The sequence below is a fragment of the Lolium perenne genome, chromosome 4 (genome assembly GCF_019359855.2).
Source record: "Lolium perenne isolate Kyuss_39 chromosome 4, Kyuss_2.0, whole genome shotgun sequence".
Taxonomy (NCBI): domain Eukaryota; kingdom Viridiplantae; phylum Streptophyta; class Magnoliopsida; order Poales; family Poaceae; genus Lolium; species Lolium perenne.
The window spans coordinates 115,345,376-115,369,268 of NC_067247.2; the positions used below are offsets into that span (position 1 = coordinate 115,345,376).

Here is a 23,893-nt window from a genome sequence, read left to right on the forward strand (position 1 = left end):
AGTGTTGTCACAGTTGCTAAGAGATAATGGACATTTTATTTGAGTATGTTCTAAGTAATCCTAATGCTGACCAAGTTTTGCTGGTCTTGTCATTTGTTAAACATTTTCTGTGTATCCTTGTTTGTGTGTTGAGCAATATTTTCCTATGCCAGTCGTGGAGCTAAACCTTTCTTGGTTTATGGTGGTGCAGGTGATAGGATGTACAGGCAGCATGTTGCCGTGGCCCTTGCTCTTGAAGGAAGGAGTGGAGCGGCCGGACGTGCTTCCTTTGTCAATTTCATTGACTGATCCAGTGGCATGTTCACTGCCTGTTAGGTAGTAATGAGTAGGTGGAGTATTGTTTGGGCAGAAGCATCTACGTGGATGGAATGTCCTTTATTTATAATACTATGCAATATAATGTTGGTACCAGAAATTTCTTCGGCTGATCATATTCAACCTGATGGAAGAGTGAGAGATCCATGTGGGTTCTTTTTATGCCAAAACTGATAGAATTAACATTTCACATTGATGAGAGATGCATGTAGTGCTTGTTTTCTTTCTGTCTTCCTGGCTGTATTACTGTATAAACGACACCGTTTTGATTGTGTGGAACATACATATACTTGCCCAGAAATAGATACAATTCCGTGTGCAAGTAGACACCTGATTTGTTGTGTATGAATCCTTGGCTCCAACATCTATCTTCACTGTGTTGGTTAACTAAAAGCAACCAAGGTCAAGCACGGGCTGATTTCTAGGAACCCAACCGAATGATTCATGTATATATATCTAGCAAAGAAAAAGAGGTATGAGCCGATTGCTGTTCCGTAAAAGGGGTATAAATTTAGTCTAAAATCAAGATAATTTTGTCCATTTTTTTTGAAAAAAAAATAGTAGGTGGTACATGCATGGATTTCTGTAGCGTCAGCTCCCACTAATACAGGGAATGACGTGAATACCTGGAGCAGTTATTAGGACTTTTGTACTCAAGGAACGAGTAGGTGGTACTCCAATACTCCATGCATGCATGGATTTCGTGGCTAGAAGGGGCATTGAGCTCGGCGTGATGCAACGGTGCATGTAGAATCATTCGAGAAATCCATCCACACCGGCTGTGTCGGCTTCCACTGATTCCTGGAGCAGTTGCTGGAGAACGGATCAGGTATGGATGAAAACTAAAATAGCGAAAGGGACGAGTAGGCACTACAGGAATGGCGGGATACGCCGACGGCCAAACCCTACGCCGAGGGCTTTTTATCGGGGCCGTCGGCGTACGGCCTCGCCGGGGCAGCGCCGGAAGACGCCCGTCGGCGTACACTTGCCGTCGGCGTAGAGGATGCTACGCCGAGGGCAGCCGTCGGCGTCAACCTGGCCCTCGGCGTAGGCACTAGCGTAGCTGCTGCTCCATCGGCGACGCGACGGCGCGCTCACGGCGTCAGGCTAGACGCCGAGGGCTACCCTCGGCATAGGGCATGGCCCCCCCTATGCCGACGGCCACCCTCGGCATATAGTTTTTTTATTTTTTCTTTTTTTTCTCTCTCATATTATTTTATATTATGTTTCTATTATTTATTTACTAGTATGAATTATGTAAAGAAAGGTTCTATTTTTTAAGAATTCGACGATGCATTGCATATATGTAGGTCCCACGGGTGACGCTCTTCGCAGACGGGTCAACCGGAGCCACTAGGCTGAACTTCTGCTATCTATCTACATATGTCCTTAAACATTTAGGAAAAATTCCATTGCTAACCCTAACTCCAACCCTAACCCTAACCGAGGCCATTCCCGCCCTAGGGTTTCCCGCTTCTGCGGGCCAACTTTCTATTTTGCGAACATTTTGGTAACCCTAAACCTCACCCGGATCCTATCCCTAACCCTAACCCTAGGGTTAGATCTGCGGGGTCCCCTCCCTAGGGTTTGGCTAACCTTGCATGTGCCCGGCGTTGACGATTTCCACATACATGGGCTAGCACTTGGTAAAATCCAGGATCTGTATGTGCAAACTCCCGGCACGGCTCAAACGGAGCCTATTTTATGGTAAAGTATGCCCAACCTATGGTTTCCATGTACATATGTCCTAAACAAAGCAAAACAAGTAAAAAAGTCCATTGGTAAACCCTCGCACGGAGAAAGCTATAGGGGTAGATCTGCGGGGTCCCCGCCCTAGGGTTTTCCAAGATACAGACCACCGGAGCGTCGGAATCGCTGGAAAACTTGTGTGTGTCCACATGGAATGCACAAAAGTGATTTGAGATGGTTCTATATCCAAGGCTACCCCCCCAGGTGTGTCCGGCTTCTCGGACAGGGGGTTCCTACACTTAGGCAGATTCTGCGTGTATAGGGGGGAACTCCCTCGGAGTTGAACCGGAGAGAAACTTGGGATCATATGTGATCATCCTAAATGTTTCCACATGTACCTATGACCTAACCAAGCTCAAATGGAGGCATATGCCCACCGGGGGACCCCCGATGGGATGCAGTCAAAGGGGTAGACCGCGCGGTCAACAGAACTAGGGTTTCGTCAGAAATCGAGCGTCGGATCTAGGGAATGGCCCCAGAACTTGTGTGTGTCCACATGGCATGCACAAAAGTGATTTGAGATGGTTCTATATCCAAGGCTACCCCCCCAGGTGTGTCCGGCTTCTCGGACAGGGGGTTCCTACACTTGGGCAGATTCTGCATATATAGGGGGAACTCCCTCGTACGTGAACCGGAGAGAGAAACTTGATATCATATGGGATGATTTTTGTTTCCACATGTACCTATGACCTAACCAAGCTCAAATGGAGGCATATGCCCACCGGGGGACCCCCGATGGGATGCAGTCAAAGGGGTAGACCGCGCGGTCAACAGAACTAGGGTTTCGTCAGAAATCGAGCGTCGGATCTAGGGAATGGCCCCAAAACTTGTGTGTGTCCACATGGAATGCACAAAAGTGATTTGAGATGGTTCTATATCCAAGGCTACCCCCCAGGTGTGTCCGGCTTCTCGGACAGGGGGTTCCTACACTTGGGCAGATTCTGCATGTATAGGGGGGAACTCCCTCGTACGTGAACCGGAGAGAAACTTGATATCATATGGGATGATTTTTGTTTCCACATGTACCTATGACCTAACCAAGCTCAAATGGAGGCATATGCCCACCGGGGGACCCCCGATGGGATGCAGTCAAAGGGGTAGACCGCGCGGTCAACAGAACTAGGGTTTCGTCAGAAATCGAGCGTCGGATCTAGGGAATGGCCCCAGAACTTGTGTGTGTCCACATGGCATGCACAAAAGTGATTTGAGATGGTTCTATATCCAAGGCTACCCCCCCAGGTGTGTCCGGCTTCTCGGACAGGGGGTTCCTACACTTGGGCAGATTCTGCATGTATAGGGGGGAACTCCCTCGTACGTGAACCGGAGAGAAACTTGATATCATATGGGATGATTTTTGTTTCCACATGTACCTATGACCTAACCAAGCTCAAATGGAGGCATATGCCCACCGGCCCGATGGGATGCAGTCAAAGGGGTAGACCGCGCGGTCAACAGAACTAGGGTTTCGTCAGAAATCGAGCGTCGGATCTAGGGAATGGCCCCAAAACTTGTGTGTGTCCACATGGAATGCACAAAAGTGATTTGAGATGGTTCTATATCCAAGGCTACCCCCCCAGGTGTGTCCGGCTTCTCGGACAGGGGGTTCCTACACTTGGGCAGATTCTGCATGTATAGGGGGGAACTCCCTCGTACGTGAACCGGAGAGAAACTTGATATCATATGGGATGATTTTTGTTTCCACATGTACCTATGACCTAACCAAGCTCAAATGGAGGCATATGCCCACTGGGGGACCCCGATGGGATGCAGTCAAAGGGGTAGACCGCGCGGTCAACAGAACTAGGGTTTCGTCGGAAATCGAGCATCGGATCTAGGGAATGGCCCCAGAACTTGTGTGTGTCCACATGGCATATGCACAAAATTGATTTGAGATGGTTCTATATCCAAGGCTACCCCCCAGGTGTGTCCGGCTTCTCGGACAGGGGGTTCCTACACTTGGGCAGATTCTGCATGTATAGGGGGGAACTCCCTCGGAGTTGAACCGGAGAGAAACTTGATATCATATGGGATGATTTTTGTTTCCACATGTACCTATGACCTAACCAAGCTCAAATGGAGGCATATGCCCACCGGGGGACCCCCGATGGGATGCAGTCAAAGGGGTAGACCGCGCGGTCAACAGAACTAGGGTTTCGTCGGAAATCGAGCATCGGATCTAGGGAATGGCCCCAAAACTTGTGTGTGTCCACATGGAATGCACAAAATTGATTTAAGATGGTTTTATATCCAAGGCTACCCCCCAGGTGTGTCCGGCTTCTCGGACAGGGGGTTCCTACACTTGGGCAGATTCTGCATGTATAGGGGGGAACTCCCTCGTACGTGAACCGGAGAGAAACTTGATATCATATGGGATGATTTTTGTTTCCACATGTACCTATGACCTAACCAAGCTCAAATGGAGGCATATGCCCACCGGGGGACCCCCGATGGGATGCAGTCAAAGGGGTAGACCGCGCGGTCAACAGAACTAGGGTTTCGTCAGAAATCGAGCGTCGGATCTAGGGAATGGCCCCAGAACTTGTGTGTGTCCACATGGCATGCACAAAATTGATTTGAGATGGTTTTATATCCAAGGCTACCCCCCCAGGTGTGTCCGGCTTCTCGGACAGGGGGTTCCTACACTTGGGCAGATTCTGCATGTATAGGGGGAACTCCCTCGTACGTGAACCGGAGAGAAACTTGATATCATATGGGATGATTTTTGTTTCCACATGTACCTATGACCTAACCAAGCTCAAATGGAGGCATATGCCCACCGGGGACCCCGATGGGATGCGATCAAAGGGGTAGACCGCGCGGTCAACGTAACTAGGGTTTCGTCAGAAATCGAGCGTCGGATCTAGGGAATGGCCCCAAAACTTGTGTGTGTCCACATGGCATGCACAAAATTGATTTGAGATGGTTTTATATCCAAGGCTACCCCCGGGTGTGTCGGCTTCTCGGACGGGGGGTTCCTACACTTGGGCGGATTACGCATGTATAGGGGGAACTCCCTCGTACGTGAACCGGAGAGAAACTTGATATCATATGGGATGATTTTTGTTTGCACATGTACCTATGACCTAACCAAGCTCAATTGGAGGCATATGCCCTCCGGGGTTACCCGGTTGGGATGCAGTCAAAGGGGTAGACCGCGCGGTCAACAGAACTAGGGTTTCGTCGGAAATCGAGCATCGGATCTAGGGAATGGCCCCAGAACTTGTGTGTGTCCACATGGCATGCACAAAATTGATTTGAGATGGTTTTATATCCAAGGCTACCCCCCAGGTGTGTCCGGCTTCTCGGACAGGGGGTTCCTACACTTGGGCAGATTCTGCATGTATAGGGGGGAACTCCCTCGTACGTGAACCGGAGAGAAACTTGATATCATATGGGATGATTTTTGTTTCCACATGTACCTATGACCTAACCAAGCTCAAATGGAGGCATATGCCCACCGGGGGACCCCCGATGGGATGCAGTCAAAGGGGTAGACCGCGCGGTCAACAGAACTAGGGTTTCGTCAGAAATCGAGCGTCAGATCTAGGGAATGGCCCCAAAACTTGTGTGTTTCCACATGGCATGCACAAAATTGATTTGAGATGGTTTTATATCCAAGGCTACCCCCCAGGTGTGTCCGGCTTCTCGGACAGGGGGTTCCTACACTTGGGCAGATTCTGCATGTATAGGGGGAACTCCCTCGTACGTGAACCGGAGAGAAACTTGATATCATATGGGATGATTTTTGTTTCCTCATGTACCTATGACCTAACCAAGCTCAAATGGAGGCATATGCCCACCGGGGGACCCCCGATGGGATGCAGTCAAAGGGGTAGACCGCGCGGTCAACAGAACTAGGGTTTCGTCGGAAATCGAGCATCGGATCTAGGGAATGGCCCCAAAACTTGTGTGTGTCCACATGGAATGCACAAAAGTGATTTGAGATGGTTCTATATCCAAGGCTACCCCCCCAGGTGTGTCCGGCTTCTCGGACAGGGGGTTCCTACACTTAGGCAGATTCTGCATGTATAGGGGGGAACTCCCTCGTACGTGAACCGGAGAGAAACTTGATATCATATGGGATGATTTTTGTTTCCTCATGTACCTATGACCTAACCAAGCTCAAATGGAGGCATATGCCCACCGGGGGACCCCCGATGGGATGCAGTCAAAGGGGTAGACCGCGCGGTCAACAGAACTAGGGTTTCGTCGGAAATCGAGCATCGGATCTAGGGAATGGCCCCAAAACTTGTGTGTGTCCACATGGAATGCACAAAATTGATTTGAGATGGTTTTATATCCAAGGCTACCCCCCAGGTGTGTCCGGCTTCTCGGACAGGGGGTTCCTACACTTGGGCAGATTCTGCATGTATAGGGGGAACTCCCTCGTACGTGAACCGGAGAGAAACTTGATATCATATGGGATGATTTTTGTTTCCTCATGTACCTATGACCTAACCAAGCTCAAATGGAGGCATATGCCCACCGGGGGACCCCCGATGGGATGCAGTCAAAGGGGTAGACCGCGCGGTCAACAGAACTAGGGTTTCGTCGGAAATCGAGCATCGGATCTAGGGAATGGCCCCAAAACTTGTGTGTGTCCACATGGAATGCACAAAAGTGATTTGAGATGGTTCTATATCCAAGGCTACCCCTGTGTGTGTCCGGCTTCTCGGACAGGGGGTTCCTACACTTAGGCAGATTCTGCATGTATAGGGGGGAACTACCTCGGAGTTGAACCGGAGAGAAACTTGAGATCATATGGGATGATACTTGTTTCCACATGTACCTATGACCTAACACAACACAAAGGAAGAGAAAAGTCCATTGATCAGCTGTCATCGGAGGTCGGTCAAAGTGGTAGATCTACGGGGCTACCGGATTAGGGTTTTGTCTACCGGAGGGAATAGTGATGTAAGATAGGGTAATTATTGGTACTACATGTTCCGATGAACTAACACAACACAAAGTAAGAGAAAAGTCCATAGTTCAACTGTTATCGGAGGCCGGTCAAAGGGGTAGATCTGCGGGGCTCCCGGATTAGGGTTTCGTCTACCGGGGGGAATATTAAGTTAAGATATGGTAAAAATATTTATGTGCATTGTACCCCATCCCACCAGAGTTCAAACCCTAGGTTTGACATCTGTGTGTCTCATAAAGGCGGAATATTCATTCAGTGGGAGGCGACGTTCCCGTCGACAGCGGCGCCTGTGGTGACTTCGTCAATTTCAAGATCCAATCCGTCGGCTCAGTCTTCCGGAGGTGCTCATAGGGGCAGGGTGTGCGTGTGTGCGTTCATAGGGGTGAGTGTATGCGCGTGTATGTGAGCGTCTGCGTTTTTACTGTGTTTATAAAAAAAAAAAAAAAAAAAAAAAAAAAAAAAAAAATTCTATGCCGAGGGCCACCCTCGGCGTATAGCCGGCCCTCGGCATAGGGGGGGCGCCGGACCCGTTTAGGGCGCCTGGTCGAGCCGGACCCGCCCGCGCCCATCTCCTCCCCCCGCGCCCATCTCCTCCACCCGCCCGAGCCCATCTCCCTCCCCCCGCGCGCCCGCCGCCACCGGATGCGCCGCTGCGCCGCCCGCCTCCCGCCGCCGGCCGTGCCGCCGGCCGCCGCCCGCCGGCCGCGCGCTGCCCCTCCTCCCGGCCGGCCTCCTCCCCACCTCCCCGCCCGCCGCCTCTGCGCCGCTGCGCCCGCCCGCCTCCCCGTCGCCGGCCGCCCGCCGCCGGCCGCCCGCCGGCCGCTTCGCTGCCCCTCCCCGCCGCCGGCCGCGCCGCCTCCGGCCTCCCCCCCCCCCCTGCCGCCCCCAGCCCCCCCCAGCCTCTCCCATGGTAAATTTTTTTTAAATTTTTTTAACTTTTATTTGTAATATTGTATGCTATTTAGAAATACAAATAGAATGGAAAATGTGAAAATGTGAAAATGTGAAATAGAAAATGTGAAATAGAAATACAAATAGGAAATGGAAATAGGTGAAAGGTGAAAATAGAAAATGTGAAATATAGGAAATATGTGAAATGTTTGTGAAAGGTGAAAATAGAAAATGTGAAAATGTGAAATAGAAAATGTGAAATATAGGAAATGTGATATGTGAAATAATTTGTTTTTTAATGAATGGAAATAGGTGCCGTCGTGACCGCCGACCTCGTGACCGCTCCGTCGTGACCGCTCCGTCGTGACCGCCGTGTCCGTGATTCTCTCCGGTCGCCGAGGGTGAGCTAAAACATCGCCTCCCCTTCTCCGCATTTTCTTATGTCACTAGATTAATTTTCCAAGTCCAGTTGCGTAACCTAGGTGTCACTTCCCGTCCGCGAGCGTTACGCGGATAAATATGCATTAGTGGTCCGCATATTTTGAACCGTAACGCTTGCGGCATTTACGGGACAGTCGGCGGATGCGTAGTTGTCACGTTTTCCATGTTCTACTCCGGTCCGAGTCAGGATTTCGGCGGCGCCTCCCCGTTGTTCTCCGGATGCACATCCTCTCGGCTTTTGCCGAGACGTGTATCGGGAGAGCAGCGGGAGGTGCTGCCGAAATTCTGACTTGGACCGGGTAGAGCATGGAGAACGTAGCCAACTACGGATCCGGCGGCTGCTAGGAGCCCACCTAGTAGAGATGTAGGTTGATGCATGCGTTTCGCCCGGTAAAATAAATAAAAATATGATGCATTTAATTTCCTATTTGATATAAATGCTATGTCTGTGGTTTGGCTCCCAATAAAGCAGAGGATGGCTGATAATGGATGGATGTACAATGAGCGTGTTAGTGCGACTGAGAAAACAGATGAGTGGACAAGGAAGACCCATTTTCTAGTGAATGAGTTAGCGCGTGGTACAAAGGGGCTGGTTCGGGCACTTTGCCCTTGTGTTCGCTGCGTGAAGCGTCAACGTCGTGGGAAGGATGAAATGTATAGACACCTTCTGCAATATGGGTATATGCATGGGTACGTCGCGGAAATCGACTTTGATGAGCGCGAACGTGACAGAGGTGAGGTGATGCGGCAGCGGCTCAATGGCAATGAGTACGATGGAATTAGAGACTTTCTAGATGATCTCGTCCATGCCGATGTCCCGGATTCGCCACCTCCAGAACCGGAGGCGCCGCCAGAACCGGAGGCGCCGCCAGAACCGGAGGAACCAGAGCCAACCGCGAAGGCCTTCTATGATATGATTGCCGCGGCTAAGAGGCCTCTGTACGAGGGCGCCGCGATTTCTCAGCTCGATGCCATCTCCCAATGTCTAGCCGACAAGACCCGGTACAACACCACCCGTGAGGGCTTTGAAGCAAGTCTGAAAACAACTGGTAACATGTTGCCCAAAGATCATTGTCTGCCTCAAAGCCTGCACGCGACGAGGAGAATGATGAAGGACCTCAACATGGATTATCAAAGGATAGACTGTTGTCCCAAAGGCTGCGTTCTATTTTGGAGACAGTATGCGGAGGACAAGTACTGTCCCATCTGTAAGCAGTCTAGGTATGAAGAGGTAACGGGAAAGGATGGTCAGGTGAGGCAGTCAAGCACCGCAAAGTCGATTCTTCGATATCTCCCATTCATAAAAAGAATCCAGCGGCTTTACATGCACGAGGAGACAGCCAAACAGATGACGTGGCACAAGTATGGGAAGAGATTCGTGGACGAAAACAAGAAGTTGAAGATGGGACATCCATCCGATGGTACGGCATGGAAGAACTTCGATACAAAACACCCGCTTAAGGCAGCCGAGGCTCGGAATGTCAGAATTGCGATAGCATGATGGTTTCAATCCATATGGTATGTCGACTGCCAATTACAGTTGCTGGCCCGTGTTTGTTATTCCGCTCAATCTCCCTCCCGGAGTCCTAATGACGAGGAAGACCATGTTTCTTTCGCTGATCATTCCAGGCCCTCATTACCCGGGGAAGAATTTGAGTGTCTACATGCAGCCGATTGTGGAAGATTTGAACCACTCTTGGCACCACGGGACATTGACGTACGACCGAGCATCGAAGACAAACTTACGCATGAGAGTTTGGTTGCGGTATACCATGCATGACATGCCCGGCACGCCCTAACATGTGGATGGTGTACAGCTGGTAAGTGGCCATGCCCGGTGTGCGGGCATCGGCTTGAGTTCCTTTGGCTACTGGAAGGGTCGCAAGTATGTTGCGTTTGACACGAATCGGCAGTTCCTCAAAAGGAGGCATCCGTTTAGAGAAGACAAAAAGAACTTCAAGAAGGGCAAAGTTGTGCATGAAAAAAGATGTGCCGAAGTTTGATGGTACACTTGTTGAAGCCGAGCTACGTGCTCTCGTGCCGGCAGCGACGCCAACTGGCCATCAATTTGAGGGATATGGTGTAACGCACAACTGGACTCACGAGGCGGCTTTAACGAAGCTCGAGTATTACAAGCACCTCGAACTTCCCCATAACATCGATGTGATGCACACTGTAAAGAATGTCGCGGAGTCCGTCTTTCACACATGCCTGAACATTCCCGGGAAGTCAAAGGATAATGTCAAGGCTAGAGTCGATATTGAGATCCTCTGTGATAGGGAAAAATTACACATGAAGCGTCCTATTGGCCGTCAAAAGAATTGGTTCAAGCCGCATGCCAACTTCTGCCTTGATTCCATCCAAAAGAAGGAGGCATTCAGGTGGCTCAAATACGTCGTGATGTTCCCGGATGGTTATTGCTCGAATATGAGTAAGGGAGTTAATCTTTCGACGGGAAAAGTCACCGGGCTCAAGAGTCACGACTATCATATATGGATTCAGCGGCTCATGCCGGTGATGCTTCGAGGGTATATCCCGAGAAAGTTCAGCAGTGCTTGCGCAGTTGAGCCATTTCTTCCGCACGCTATGTGCTAAGCAGATATGTCCCGAGGTTATTGCAAAGCTACAACATACAGTGCCGGAGTTGCTATGCAATTTGGAGATGATATTTCCGCCAGGCTTCTTTACTCCGATGGCACATCTCATTGTGCACCTCGCCAACGAGGCACTCTTGGGTGGTCCGGTGCAGTTTCGTTGGCAGTTCTGTATTGAGAGAGAGTTTAAGTATATTCGAAAGATAACTGGAAACAAGGCAAAGATTGAAGCATGCATAGCTGAGGCAATATGCCTTCGGGAGATGGCAGATGCCGCGACAACGTACTATCCCGATGATGTTCCCACTCAGCATAACCCGGTCACTCGTTACAATGTCGACGTGCCCGAGAATGACCCCAAGCTAAAACTATTCCAATTCCCCGGTGGCAAGGCTGGTAAAGGAACAAAATATAAATTGGATAACGAAGAGAAGGATTGTATAATGCTATATGTGCTTACGAACATGGAGGAAGTGATCCCATTCGTAAGGTAAAATGGTGAACAAATTACTTTGCAGCTAGTAACCTCGTCTCGGTCTAATGCTTATTTACTCCTTTCAGCAAATTCACGGATGAAATGTGGCCGTATGATGAATTGCCCGAACCCTCGGAGATGGACACTCTACTGAAAGAGGGTGCTCCCGGAATTAATAAAAACTTTGTGACATGGTTCATGGAAAAAGTAATTTCTAACCTTTCCTCTTACATTGCAACATGTGACTTGTCCCTCTTATTACACGTAACTAATGCACACAACAAATTTGAAATGTTCTTGTAGGGCCGTGAGAGAAACGTTGATATGATAGATGAGTTGAAATGTGTTTCCCAAGGTTGTAGCCGTGAGGTGACCAAGTATGAGAAGTATGATGTGAATGGGTTTCGCTTCCACACAGAGACGCACCAGAAGGGCCGGGCGAATCCCAAAACGATAAATACTGGGGTCTTCACCAAAGGAGCCAACAACTTTGATTACTACGGAAGGTTACAAAGTGTATACGAGTTGACATTCAATCGTACGAACGTGCAACTCAATATCGTCGTGTTCAAGTGTCATTGGTTCGACCCAATAGGTGGACAGAGAAGTGATAAGTCCATTGGGTTAGTTGAAGTTAAGCCTTCAACCACCTATAGCGGAGCCGATGTCTTTGTTGTGGCTCACCAAGCCAAGCAAGTTTATTATTTGCCCTACCCATGCCAGAAAGCGGAACTCAAGGATTGGGAAGTCGTCTTCCAGGTATCGCCACATGGTAACCTACCGATTCCCTCTGATGATGATTACAACAACATTGACCCCGTGACATACGAGGGGATTTTCTATCAAGAGGAACAGGACTTCGGGGAATATATTTTAGAACCGTTTGTTCAAGAGGACCTCGGGAACGATGCAGAAACTCGTGGTGAGTCAGTGGTGGATCTAAAGGACATATCTATGCTGGAGAAGTTACTTGAGGCGAATGACAATTATGATGAGCCTCCACCCGTCGACCCTTCAACTTTGTACTCACAAGATAGTGATAGTGATAGTGATCCAGAGAAAGAGAAAGAGAAAGAGACGGAGTATGAGAGTGAGCGTGAGAGCGATGATGGCTGGTGAGGGTCTTTTATTCTTAGTATTTATTTGTCAACATGCTTCTTAATTGCATTGTGTCTTTTATTCTTAGTATTTATTTGTCAACATGCTTCTTAATTGCATTGTGTCTTTTATTCTTAGTATTTATTTGTCAACATGCTTCTTAATTGCATTGTGTCTTTTATTCTTAGTATTTATTTGTCAACATGCTTCTTAATTGCATTGTGCCTTTTATTCTTAGTATCTTCATATAATATGTCTTTGTGCTTAACTGTTTTATTCTTCTCAATGCAGGTGACTGAACAATATGAGCAGCGGCAAGGCAGACTCCGAGAGCTTGCTTAAGACGCTCGCGCAGGTGAAGAGGAATATTCCTAGACCACCCACTAGACGGAGTGATCGAGCCCCGGTGCGCAATCCGCGTTACGACGATGGTACCGATGGAGGACGAGGACGAGGAGGACGAGGAGGACGAGGTGGAGGACGAGGAGGACGAGGAGGACGAGGTGGAGGACGAGGTGGCGGCGGGGTACACATGGACTTTGACGAGCCACCCTCCGCTTCTGGCGACGTGGCTCCTGAGTTGTTCCTAGAGGGTCCGTCTAGTGGGGAGGTGGAGATGGAGACAGAGTCTACACACGAGTCGGACTCTAGGGCTGAGATGGAGGTGATGGAGGATGGGGGTGCGCCGAAGCCCTTGAAGCTTCGTGGAGAAGCTAGAGTCCCCGATGCGAGGAAGGAGCCGAAGACCCATGATGACAAGGCCCTTATCATTCCTTCGAGCGATGAGTAAGTGTACTACTTCAGAAATTTCGAACATGTATTTTCATCTTGGGCATAATAAACAATTTGGCATGTGTACTAATGTGTGATTTATTTGCAGCAACTGGACATGGGATGCCAAGCCCCCCCGCATGCCTAACAGCTTGCTTGGGGCTCTGATTAAGAAGTTCTGGCCCGGCAGATACACTCCCCTTAGCACGGTCCCCGGTGGCGCGACGAAGCTAGCCACTACTTGGGCGGACTATGAGGATGCCCCTGCCGTAGGCTTCGCGACAGCTGCTGAGGCTGTGACCACCAAGTTCTGGGTAAGGCATATATTTCTCGAGCACCGTTCATAGTTAATGACCCTAATGTGCTAACTCATGACTTTCACAACTCATTTATGCATGATTGAAGTGCTTCTATCGTGTGGACCCGGAGCATGACACGCAGGCGCGTCTCACTTTGCGTGGCGCTTGCGAGAGGTTGACACCGCAGCAGTGGTACAACCAAAAGTTCACCAGCGCTAGTGCCTTCTGGGCTAACAAGGGTAAGAGGGTCAAGAAGGAGTACTTTGTTGGTAACGAGCCTACGGAGGAATGGGCAATGACCATTGAGGAGTACATGTCGGTGAGTAAAATGTCAATGAGATTCTACATTGCTGCTAAGTTTTCATTGGATTATCTTGAGCTGACTATTGCGTTTTCAGGTTTGTCCGGAGTGGGCCGAGCAGCATAGGGAGGCATGGGAGGAGCTGATTAGGGCGAGGTGGCTCAGGCAGGACGAGGAGTTTGCAGCCGTGTCGAGGCGTAACATGGAGAACCGAGGCACCGGTGGCACACACTGCGCGGGAAACCGCGACTACACCCGCTTCAAGGGGAAAAAGGTATGTATATACATGGAACGACCTTCATTCATTTCCCGCCATGTCTCATTTGTGGTACGCTTAACTTTTCTTTTCGCGATGCAGGTGGCCGAGGCACCACCTGGGGTGGTGCTTCATGATGCCCAGATATATGACATGATGCGGACGAAGCAGAAGCCCAATCCCGCATTGCCTCAGCCACAGTACTACGGCAATGCCAAGGCCGCCAAGGAGGACTACTGCGACATGGTCAAGTCTCGTCACCCCGAGGTGGATGACCCCTTGAGCATTCCGGTCGACGAGGAGTCGTTGGTCCTGTCGGGGCACGGGCGTCCGCATGGCCGTTTCCCTTGGATGAATAAGGCGGTCAAGCCTACCCACTCCACGAGCTACACGCGCCTCAAGCATACCCTCACCGCCGACAGCCCCCAGCCTCGTCCACGGCCTGCTCGTCCACCCGCCTACGATGTAAGTTTCCTCATTTTCATCCTCTTTCCGGTTTTCCTTCCTACATGGCTAAGTGTTTACGAGATTCATTGTTTCTGAAATTGTAGCCTGACTTCGAGGCGGCCTTCGAAGCCTGCAATGAAGCGTATCAGCAGGCCGCTGCGCAGTGGAATAGGCAGAATACGGCCTACATGGCGTACATAGGAGTAAGTCTGAATCTTTCTTCTCGCAAGTAGATGACAAGTCTCAGTTTGATGCTTTATTTCTGCAAAAGGCCTAACTTGTAACCTATCTTGCAGGAAATGATGATCTCTATGTCTACTGGTACACCGCCACCGGCTCGAGTTACCGTGGCGGGGGACATGCCTATCATGCCATCGAAGGCAGCTTTCGCTGCGACTTACTACGGAGCCACACCGGAGGTAAGTTCTTTGCCAAACCGGTAGTTACCACTTTCCTTTGCCTCGCAAGTTGCTAACATGTAGGGAACACGTAGGGAACGGGATGGTCCGGGAACCAGGCATCGCCGGGTGGGCGCGAGGTCACACCGGTTCATGAAGGTGGTCGGTCTCCTGGGCGTTCTGCTGGTGCCTCTCCGTCGACTACTCCTGGGACTACTCCCGGTGCCTCTCCGTCGACTTCTCCTGGGCGTAGCACCGGTCCTTCTCCAGGTGGTTCTTCTGCAGCTTCTACCGGAGCGCAACCCCGGGCTGCTCGTTTCGCCAACGATGTGGGCGGACACACCCCGCCCGGGTCCTTCCTCCGCTAGTCGGCACCGGGCTTCTTGCTTGCCATCATGTGCTACCTAGTACTATGTATTGGATGACATGGCACTCTCCTCTTGTATGCTATTACATGCACCATGTATGCTACTATGTGGATTTCATGCTATTTATGTGAATTATGGTGATTTTGGATGAATTTGGATGCTACTATGTGGATTTCATGCTATTTATGTGAATTATGGTGAATTTGGATGAATTTGGATGTATTTGGATGTATTGGACCTGCTGAACTGAATTTAGATGAATTGGAACCCAATTTAAATAGAAAAAAAAAATGGTAGGGCATATGCCGAGGGCAATGCCGTCGGCATAGGGCCATGCCATGACCATATGGTCGACCCTATGCCGAGGGCATTGCCGTCGGCATAGGCCACCTCACCTGGTCGCGCCACGTAGCCGCCCAGCTGGCAGCGCCACGACGGGCCACGTCGCGCACGCGTAGACGCCCAGCCTGCATGCCCCATGCAGATGCCGAGGGCTTAGCCGTCGGCGTAGACGCGCAGATGGCAGCTCCACGACGCGCCACGTCGCTCACGCTTTGACGCCCAGCCTGCCCTATGCCGAGGGCTTGGCCGTCGGCGTATGGTGGCGACCGTTAACGGCGACGGCGCCGTGCCACGAGACGCCGAGGGCTGGGACGCCGAGGGTGAACGCACACCGTCGGCATAGGCGGCGTACGCCGACGGCAAGGGCTACGCCGACGGCACGGTGCCGTGTGCCGAGGGACCTGGACGCCGACGAGGTACGCCGAGGGCTGCCGTCGGCGTAGCCTACGCCGAGGGCCAGGCATGGCTACGCCGAGGGCAGCCGGCCGTCGGCGTAGCACCCCGTTCCTGTAGTGAGGTGCATGCATGCATTTCTTGGCTAGGACGTGCATCCGTGCCCGTATACACAGCTTAAAATTAAGAACGGATAGCATTAAATCATTGGCCGAATCCATTCACGACACTAAAACAAGGAGGGATGCTGATTCCTGGAGCAGTTATTGGGAAGGAATTCTTTCACGGGATGGAAGAGTAGGTGGTGCATGCATACATGTTTTTTGGGCTAACACAGAAAGGGATGTTGAGTTATTAGAGGAAAGAAATCATCGTTAATTGATCAAGGAAGGAGAACATCACCCTTCACGTCGCCGATCCGAGGCACCACCCACTACGGGAAAATATGTCTTTGCCGTGCAACTATTTGCACGGCAAAGGGCACTATATGCACGGCAAAGGCTTTGCCGTGCGGGAACACACGGCAAAGATCGCACGGCAATGCCATCGACGGCAAAGGCTTCTTTGCCGTGTGACTCGCCAACGTTGAACGGCAAAGGCTTTGCCGTGCGATGCCGCACGGCAAAGGTCGCTTCTTTGCCGTGTGCCAAACATGTTTTATCTAAAAAAAGGCCCAAATTGGTTGGTCGATCCGGGAATCGAACCTAGGACGCATAGTAGGGAAAGCATGCGACCTTGCCACTGGGCTAAGTGTTTGTTTGTTGATAACTATACCATGCCACATCTTTTGAGATGAGAAGAAATCCAGTTTTTACATCTTTGCCGTGCGCTTACACTAGGCAAAGGCTGCTTTGCCGTGCGCCAACGTTACACGGCAATGCCTAACGCCTTTACCGTGCACCGAATCTTTGCCGTGCGGTGTGTTGGGCCTTTGCCGTGTACATTTCTTTGCCGTGCGGCCTCTTCCGTCATTGCCGTGAATCGTATCTTTGCCGTGCGCTCGTGTCTATCTTTCCCGTGGCCAAGATCTTTGCCGTGCGTTTTTATCTGTGCGTCTTTGCCGTGCGGGAACACACGGCAAAGAAAGGATGCACGGCAACGCCTATTTTTCCCGTAGTGACCCATCGTAACCGTCACATTGTGCTTCACCTGTAATGTAATCAAGGGCTATGGATGGAAACTAAATTAGCGGGACGGAGGTAGGGAAAATGCGCCGACAGAGCCTAAAAATTTCGAGCAGAAATTCAACCCACAGCTTGTCCTTCCAGCTGTCTAAGTACTAATACGGGTGGAGCTATCGCGTCCAGCTAGCGCGTAGAACCGAGTTAGATTTTAACTCTTGCTCGTCGAATCATTCGGGAATCCATCCACCGGCTTAGATGTAACCTAACTGTTTCTAATAAAATCATTCGCGGAATCCATCCACCGGCCATGTTGGGTTCCGTTGATTCCTGGAGCAGTTATTAGAGAACAGATTAGTTATGGATGGAAACTAAAATAGCAAAAGGGACGAGTAGGTGGCATGCATGCATTTCTCAGCCTGGACACACAGCTGAGCCCTGATGCATATGTGCCCGTATACATAGCCACAAATTAAGGCCAAAGAGCATTGAATCATTGGTCGAATCCATCCACGACATTAAAACGGGGAGGGATGTTGACTCCTGGAGCAGTTATTAGGCAAAAAGAATTCTTTCACCGGATGGAACAGTAGAAAGGGATGTTGAGTTATTAGGGAAAGAAATCACCGTTAATTAATCAAGGAAGGAGAACGGCACCCTTCAAGTCACCGATCCGAGGCACCACGCATCTCAGCCGTTTGTTGGGCTTCACCTGTAATGTAATCAAGGGATATGGATGGAAACTAAATTAGCGGGAGGGAGGTAAGGGAAATGGCGCTGACAGAGCCTAAAATTTCGAGCAGAAATTCAACCCACAGCTTGTCCTCCTCCCGCCTGTCTATAAGTACCACTAGGGGTGAAGCGACCGCGTGCGGCTAGCGCGTGCGACCGACTTAGACTTTGACTCTTGCTCGTCGAGGAGAGGAGAGGAGAGGAGATGACACCCTGCTTGGAGATGAGATAGCCAGGTATGATGTGATCTTGTCGTGCTAACGCGGTGTTAATTGCATACATATGCGCCAGAGTATTGTATCTCTAACACTTGGTTTATGCATCAGGCTGGTAACTCAATTGGGCACAGGAGTAGGCGTGTCGTGGGGAGCGAGCAAGGAGTAGCGTCGTCAGGTCGGGACACTTGGGGACGGACGGAGGCGAGCACCGTCGGTAATTTCACCAGGTAACTCGTTGACTCGGTAGGTTCTCAGGTGTTGAACTTGCTTGCATGGTCGATCGTACCGGCGGCTAATGGACACGCATGGATTCAGCCAGCCAGTGGTTTGTCTTAGCTAGATATACGTTTGGATAGATTAAAGACGCGAAATAGAATTAACGATTGATCCAATGGAATTAATTTTCTTTTAGTTTGGCTGACAATCATAGTCCCTCAAATCTAAAACCTCCTAGATAATTGGAGACGAGCGAGGGTTGAGGAATGGGAATCAGAGGTAAAGACCAGGTTGCGCTTCCTATTTTTTCCCTCGCACTATCTTAGGCCTGAGAGGCTGAGAGTCAAAAGTTAGGACTCATGACGCAAGCAAGTGACCTATTGGAGCGTGGCTTCAGTTGCGCCATTCTGGTCAACTGTGAATCCTGGGTGTCTTAGAATGTACTGCCCACTGAAAAAATTCTTTCATCTCTGAATCCTAGCATTTTCTACTACTCGGTTACTCGATTCGCCCTTGGCTGCCTTCTGTGCCAGTTCACTGATGGAGTTACGGTCCGGCCGTCGACTCATCCCGCCACCGCCGCACGGAGCCCGTCGTCGTTCTTTAGCGGACGGCGATGGCGTGGATCGGATCAGTTCCCTTCCCGATGACTTGCTCCTCCAGATTCTCGGCCCTAGCGATCAGAATAGCCAACATATCCGCAACAATATTAAATAGAATGGGAGACAGATGATCGCCCTGTCTAAGACCTTTTTTGTTTGAAAATAACGACCTATGTCATTTTTTACTCTAATTCCCACACTACATTTCTCAATATAATTCTAAATCCATGAACACCAGTTAGGATCAAAACCTTTCGTACGCAACGCTTGTTGCAAAAAAGCCCCAATTTACCTTGTCATATGCCTTTTCAAAATCTATCTTAAACAAAACACCATCTGATTTCTTCCTATGAAGTTCGTGTATGGTTTCGGGAAGGATAACAACACCCTCGAGAATGTGTCTACTAGGCATGAAAGCAGTTTGGGTCGGCTGGACCACACTTTCAGCAATATCTGAAATACGATTAGTCCCTACCTTGGTGAAAACTTTGAAGCTTACATTTAACAAGCAAATAGGACGATATTGTCGTATTTGGATGGCATTTTCTTTTTTGGGGAGAAGGATGATCGTTCCAAAGTTCAAATGAAAAAGAGGTAACTCTCCTCTCTGAAAACATTCGAACATCGCTATCAAGTCGGATTTCAAGATATCCCAAAACTTTTGATAAAATTCAGCCGGGAACCCATCCGATCCCGACGCCCTATTCTTTTCCATTTGCATTATGGCCTTCTTAACCTCTTCCGCAGTAAAATCACAAATCAAAATCGCATTTTCCTCAGCAGAAATTTTCTTTATATCATGATTCATCGATTCGACCATAATACAAGAACTAGGTGGTGGCGGTCCAAAAAGATTTTTGTATTACTCAGAGATATAATGTTTGAAATTTTTCTGACCCAAAATTGTTCCTTCCTCTTGTTCTAATTGGAAAATTCTCTTTCGACGACTTTTGCACGCTCGTCCCACTTAGACTCCTCTTCACGACGTAGCTTAGCTAAATCAGCATTTGCCTTACGCATGGTATGTCTCTCTTGAGCATCTAACGGGATTGTTTCCGTTTTGCAACCAAGGATCTCAACAATATTTAAGAGCCTATCTTTTTCAATTTTATATTGTCCGCTTAAATTACGTGCCGAACCACGAAGATATTTTTGCGGGAAATAATTTCTTGGAAATAAGCAAAAAAACATCGACAAACACTTTTGTCTTTGACTTCACAGTGAGAAAAAATTCCAATTTATTCTCTGAGATAACCAATAAAGACATTCATCCTATTTTGGTTGTAAACTTATTTACTTACGCTACGCATACCAAAATTTAATAAAGGACTATTAAGGTTTGTACAATAACTTGTATGGTGTCATTTTTACGAACTATGATGATGCTCTATTTAGTGTAAAAACGGTAGTCTCTAAAGCATAATCTACAAAAATATAATTGTATCATTTTATTTTATATCATCATTAATCTAACAAGCTTGCACGTGGAGTTGAGTATCATGGATGGGGAAACTTTTGCGGGTATGAGGTGGACTTTGTATCACTCCTTGCGTCCATAGCCTGTTTGTGAGTCCTTTTTTTTTTGCGAAAGTGAGTCCTTATTACCACGTGCAACTTTTGTAAATGATGCAATTTTAGTTTTTCTTAACACATAATTCCTCTTTATTCATTCATAATCAAAGTTACATCGTCAATTAAAAGAGATGCTATGGTTTTTTCTTGGAAGATCTTTTTTGGGTGATCGAGAGTTTAGGGATTCGCAATCGACTTAGACGACATAGCAATCCGGTATGAAATAGCAGACATATACTCCCTCTGTGCTAAATTGTAAGACAATTAAGTGTAGTAAAACAGTGTGTCACAACGTCTTATATTTCCACAGAGGGAGGGAATATAACTAAAGTTTGTCTAGATCATATTGACACACCACCCGATCCAACGTCAAATCATTGACTCGGTACAGATGATGAAGGCTAAGCTATGTTAGGAAGTACTGTACTAATTGGAGCCGAAGGCCGTGTGATATATTCAGTCATCAATGCCGAAGTCAGGCTCACGGGGCTTAGGCACGGGGACATGGATCATGACCTCCTCATCCCGCTTGGAGCGTTGCCTGTGCATCTTGGCGGCGAAGCGGGACACCAGTATGGTGGTCTTGAAGCTGGACGATCGGCCCTCCTCTTCCTCCTCCTTCCGCCGCAGCTCGGCGGCCTTCCGCTTGAGGTGCCGCCGCCATGCCGCCTGGATGTAGGTGGCCGCCCAGGTGCGCCACTGCTGGGAGTAGAACCGGAACGTGTGCTGCACCTGCTTGCTGTGCATGCGGCGGAACTGCCCCGCCACGAACTTGAGCTCCTCGGCGTGCAGCGCGAATGCCTCGACCTCGGAGAGCGCCATGACGGTGCGCGTGGAGGAGGGCAGGCTGACCCCGGACTTGGGGTCGAGCGCCCAGGTGAGCAGCTCCTCGCCGCAGAAGTCGCTCTCCTGGAGCATGCTGCGGTTGAAGAAGCCGCTGCGGCCGCCGTCGGTGGTGATGCTCTCGAGGCTGCCGCGGATGATGAAGACCATCTGGTCCACGGGGTCTCCCTCGCGGATGATGTAGGTGCGCTCCGTGTAGAGCGCCGGCTTGAGCCGCTCGCAGATGGCGTCCAGCAGCCGCTCGTCCATGTTGTCGAAGAGCGGGACGCGGCGGACCAGGCCCAGGCAGAGGTGGCGCTTGATGTCGCGGCGGAGGTCCTTGGGCAGGTTCTGGACCAGCGCCTCCTCGTCGACGCCGCGCGTGTTCACCCACTTGTACTGGTCGTAGCGCCGGACGCGCTCGCGCAGCTCCTGCGGCAGGAGGCGGTGGTGCATCCACTGCTCCGAGTCGCGCCGCTTCACCCGCATCTCCTCCAGGCGCACCGTCAGGGACTGGAGATACGTCTGCATTTGCGCAATCCCCCACATGTTGTCACTTGTCAGTACACTTCAGACAGTAAATTAGTTCAATCTTGTGGGGGCTTGGGGCTACCTGAATGTTTCCGATGAGCATGGCCATGAGGATGAGGCCGAAGGTGGCGAGCGATATGGCGAAGAGCGACTCCCCGGTGTAGATGGTTGTCTTGAGCCCCTGGCCGAGCGTACTGATCGATCGATCGATCGATCACCAATGTTAGTACTCTACCATTGCAACACAAATCGATCATGGTAGCTGCGCCTAGAACTTGGGGATACCTCAAGTTTGCGAGGCCAAACCATAGGCAGAAGAGCAGCTTGGTGGTCATGTCTTTTGACCTGATGACCTCCGAGGTGACGGCGGAGGAGTAGATGCCGTAGTCGAAGGGGTTCTGTCCGTCGGGCTCGCAGTTCTCGTAGATGACCTGCTTGATCACGGTGGTCCACTCCTTGAACTCGTCGTTGTTCTCCTCCGTGGAGCCGCAGTACATGTAGATGGTGTTACATCCGGGGAACTCGTCGCAGTTGGCCCTCCAGCAGTCGCTTACCCGCTCGATCGACAGCAGGTACCAGAACGCGCCCACGATCTGACACAATCAAGAATGCTCGATCGATCAGCGGATGATGAGGATGCAGGGTCATGATGGATCCGATGATACATATAGGGTGGGACGTACATGGCTGGCGAGCATGTACCAGAGGAGGTAGTAGGCGGCGCCGGCGAGGGCCGTCTCGGCGAAGACGCCGCTGGTGCGCTTGAGCTCCGTGGAGAGCGGGTATATCCGCACCAGCCGCGGCACGTACTGCGCGATGATGATGAAGAGCAGGTTGTCCTTGGTCTCCAGCACGGCGGTCTTGCTGTTGCTGAAGAGGAACCTCCAGATGATCACCTGCGGCAGCGGCAGGATGGAGAGCACGTCGGCGACGAAGAAGCGGCGGAAGTAGCGCTTGGCGATCTCCACCGTGTCGATGACCAGCTCGCCGCGGCCGAACACCCTGGAGGAGGGCGCGATGAAGGCGGTGCGGAACTGCAGCACGATGCGCGCCAGGAAGAAGAGGTCCACCACGGTGCGGAGCACGGCGGTGGAGATGGCCAGGCTCCTCTCGATGCCGATGCACATGTTGTTTTTGTTGTTATCCAGGGTCACCACGGGCCCGTAGAAGAACATGGGGTCGATGGCGATGGACAGGATGCACGAGATGAGGAAGCTCCGGTTCAGACGCACCAGGAGCCGGTCCTGCGGGTCGAAGATCTTCTTGGACGTGGTCTTCAGGTCCTCCTGGAACACCGCCGCCATGGCCGCGCCCGTGCGGATGGACCGCCCCAGCGTGCGGAGCTGCGCCGACCCCGTCGTGATCACGCCGCGCGCCAGGGCCTCCGGCTGCGCCAGCCGGCGCCGGGAAGCGCCAACCACGCCGCCGTACCCGATGTGGAAGGCGGAGCGCCGCCGCTCCCCGCCGCCGATGCCGGCGGTGGACGCCTCGTACGACATCCTGCTGCTCGCGGCGTCCTCGTCGTCGTCAAGCCTAAGCTACGAGGCAAAACAGAACGTTCAATTTCCATCCACCATGCGGGCGATCCGCTCCGGTCCGACGATGACGCGCGCACCTTACGAATTTCTTCTTGCTGCCGTCGATGAACTTGGTCTTGTAGCGGCCGCAGCCGAACATGATATGCTAGCTGCTGCTCCCGGAAGGTGGCCGATCCGATTCATAATAATAATGTGGCCATGAACCAAAGGTTCCAGATTATTTCACTGCCGCTTCACTCTCTATCGATCGATCGATTCCTCCTCTCGATCTGCCGCTGAAAGGCCCAAATGCTTAAAAACAGAGAACTGTTATCTGCAATCAACGGAAGAAACCAAATTATTTTTCGTACGAACAGAAAGCCTCTCTAATCAGTGGATCGGTATGGAAAGAAACGAAACCTTGTTCGTCGCTTCCCCACTCCAAACCGCTCTCTGCATTTCCCCGTTCGCACTTGGCCCAACCAACCACCATGTGGCTAAAA

At 50.6% G+C, this 23,893-nt stretch overlaps 2 protein-coding genes across 3 annotated transcripts; one reads left to right on the top strand and one right to left on the bottom strand.

Annotated features, from left to right (window-relative positions):
• Positions 1–13,149: 13,149 nt before the first annotated feature.
• On the top strand, positions 13,150–14,806 carry LOC127293689 (uncharacterized). The gene is made up of 6 exons (XM_051323328.2): positions 13,150–13,270; positions 13,365–13,569; positions 13,661–13,873; positions 13,953–14,129; positions 14,214–14,576; positions 14,663–14,806. The coding sequence occupies exons 1-6, from the start codon at positions 13,152–13,154 to the stop codon at positions 14,789–14,791; spliced, it is 1,206 nt and encodes a 401-aa protein (XP_051179288.2). The 5' UTR covers positions 13,150–13,151; the 3' UTR covers positions 14,792–14,806.
• A 5,933-nt stretch (positions 14,807–20,739) lies between these two features.
• LOC127293690 (putative cyclic nucleotide-gated ion channel 9) lies at positions 20,740–23,613 on the bottom strand. 2 transcript variants are annotated; one of them, XM_051323329.2, is made up of 5 exons: positions 23,489–23,613; positions 22,557–23,406; positions 22,159–22,466; positions 21,956–22,067; positions 20,740–21,867 (listed from the first exon to the last, which is right to left on the bottom strand). In XM_051323329.2, the coding sequence occupies exons 1-5, from the start codon at positions 23,548–23,550 to the stop codon at positions 20,977–20,979; spliced, it is 2,223 nt and encodes a 740-aa protein (XP_051179289.1). In that variant the 5' UTR covers positions 23,551–23,613; the 3' UTR covers positions 20,740–20,976. The 2 variants fall into 2 exon arrangements, with proteins under 2 accessions (XP_051179289.1, XP_051179290.1); XM_051323330.2 differs by having other exon boundaries at positions 22,557–23,411; positions 23,489–23,573.
• Between the last annotated feature and the right edge of the window lie 280 nt (positions 23,614–23,893).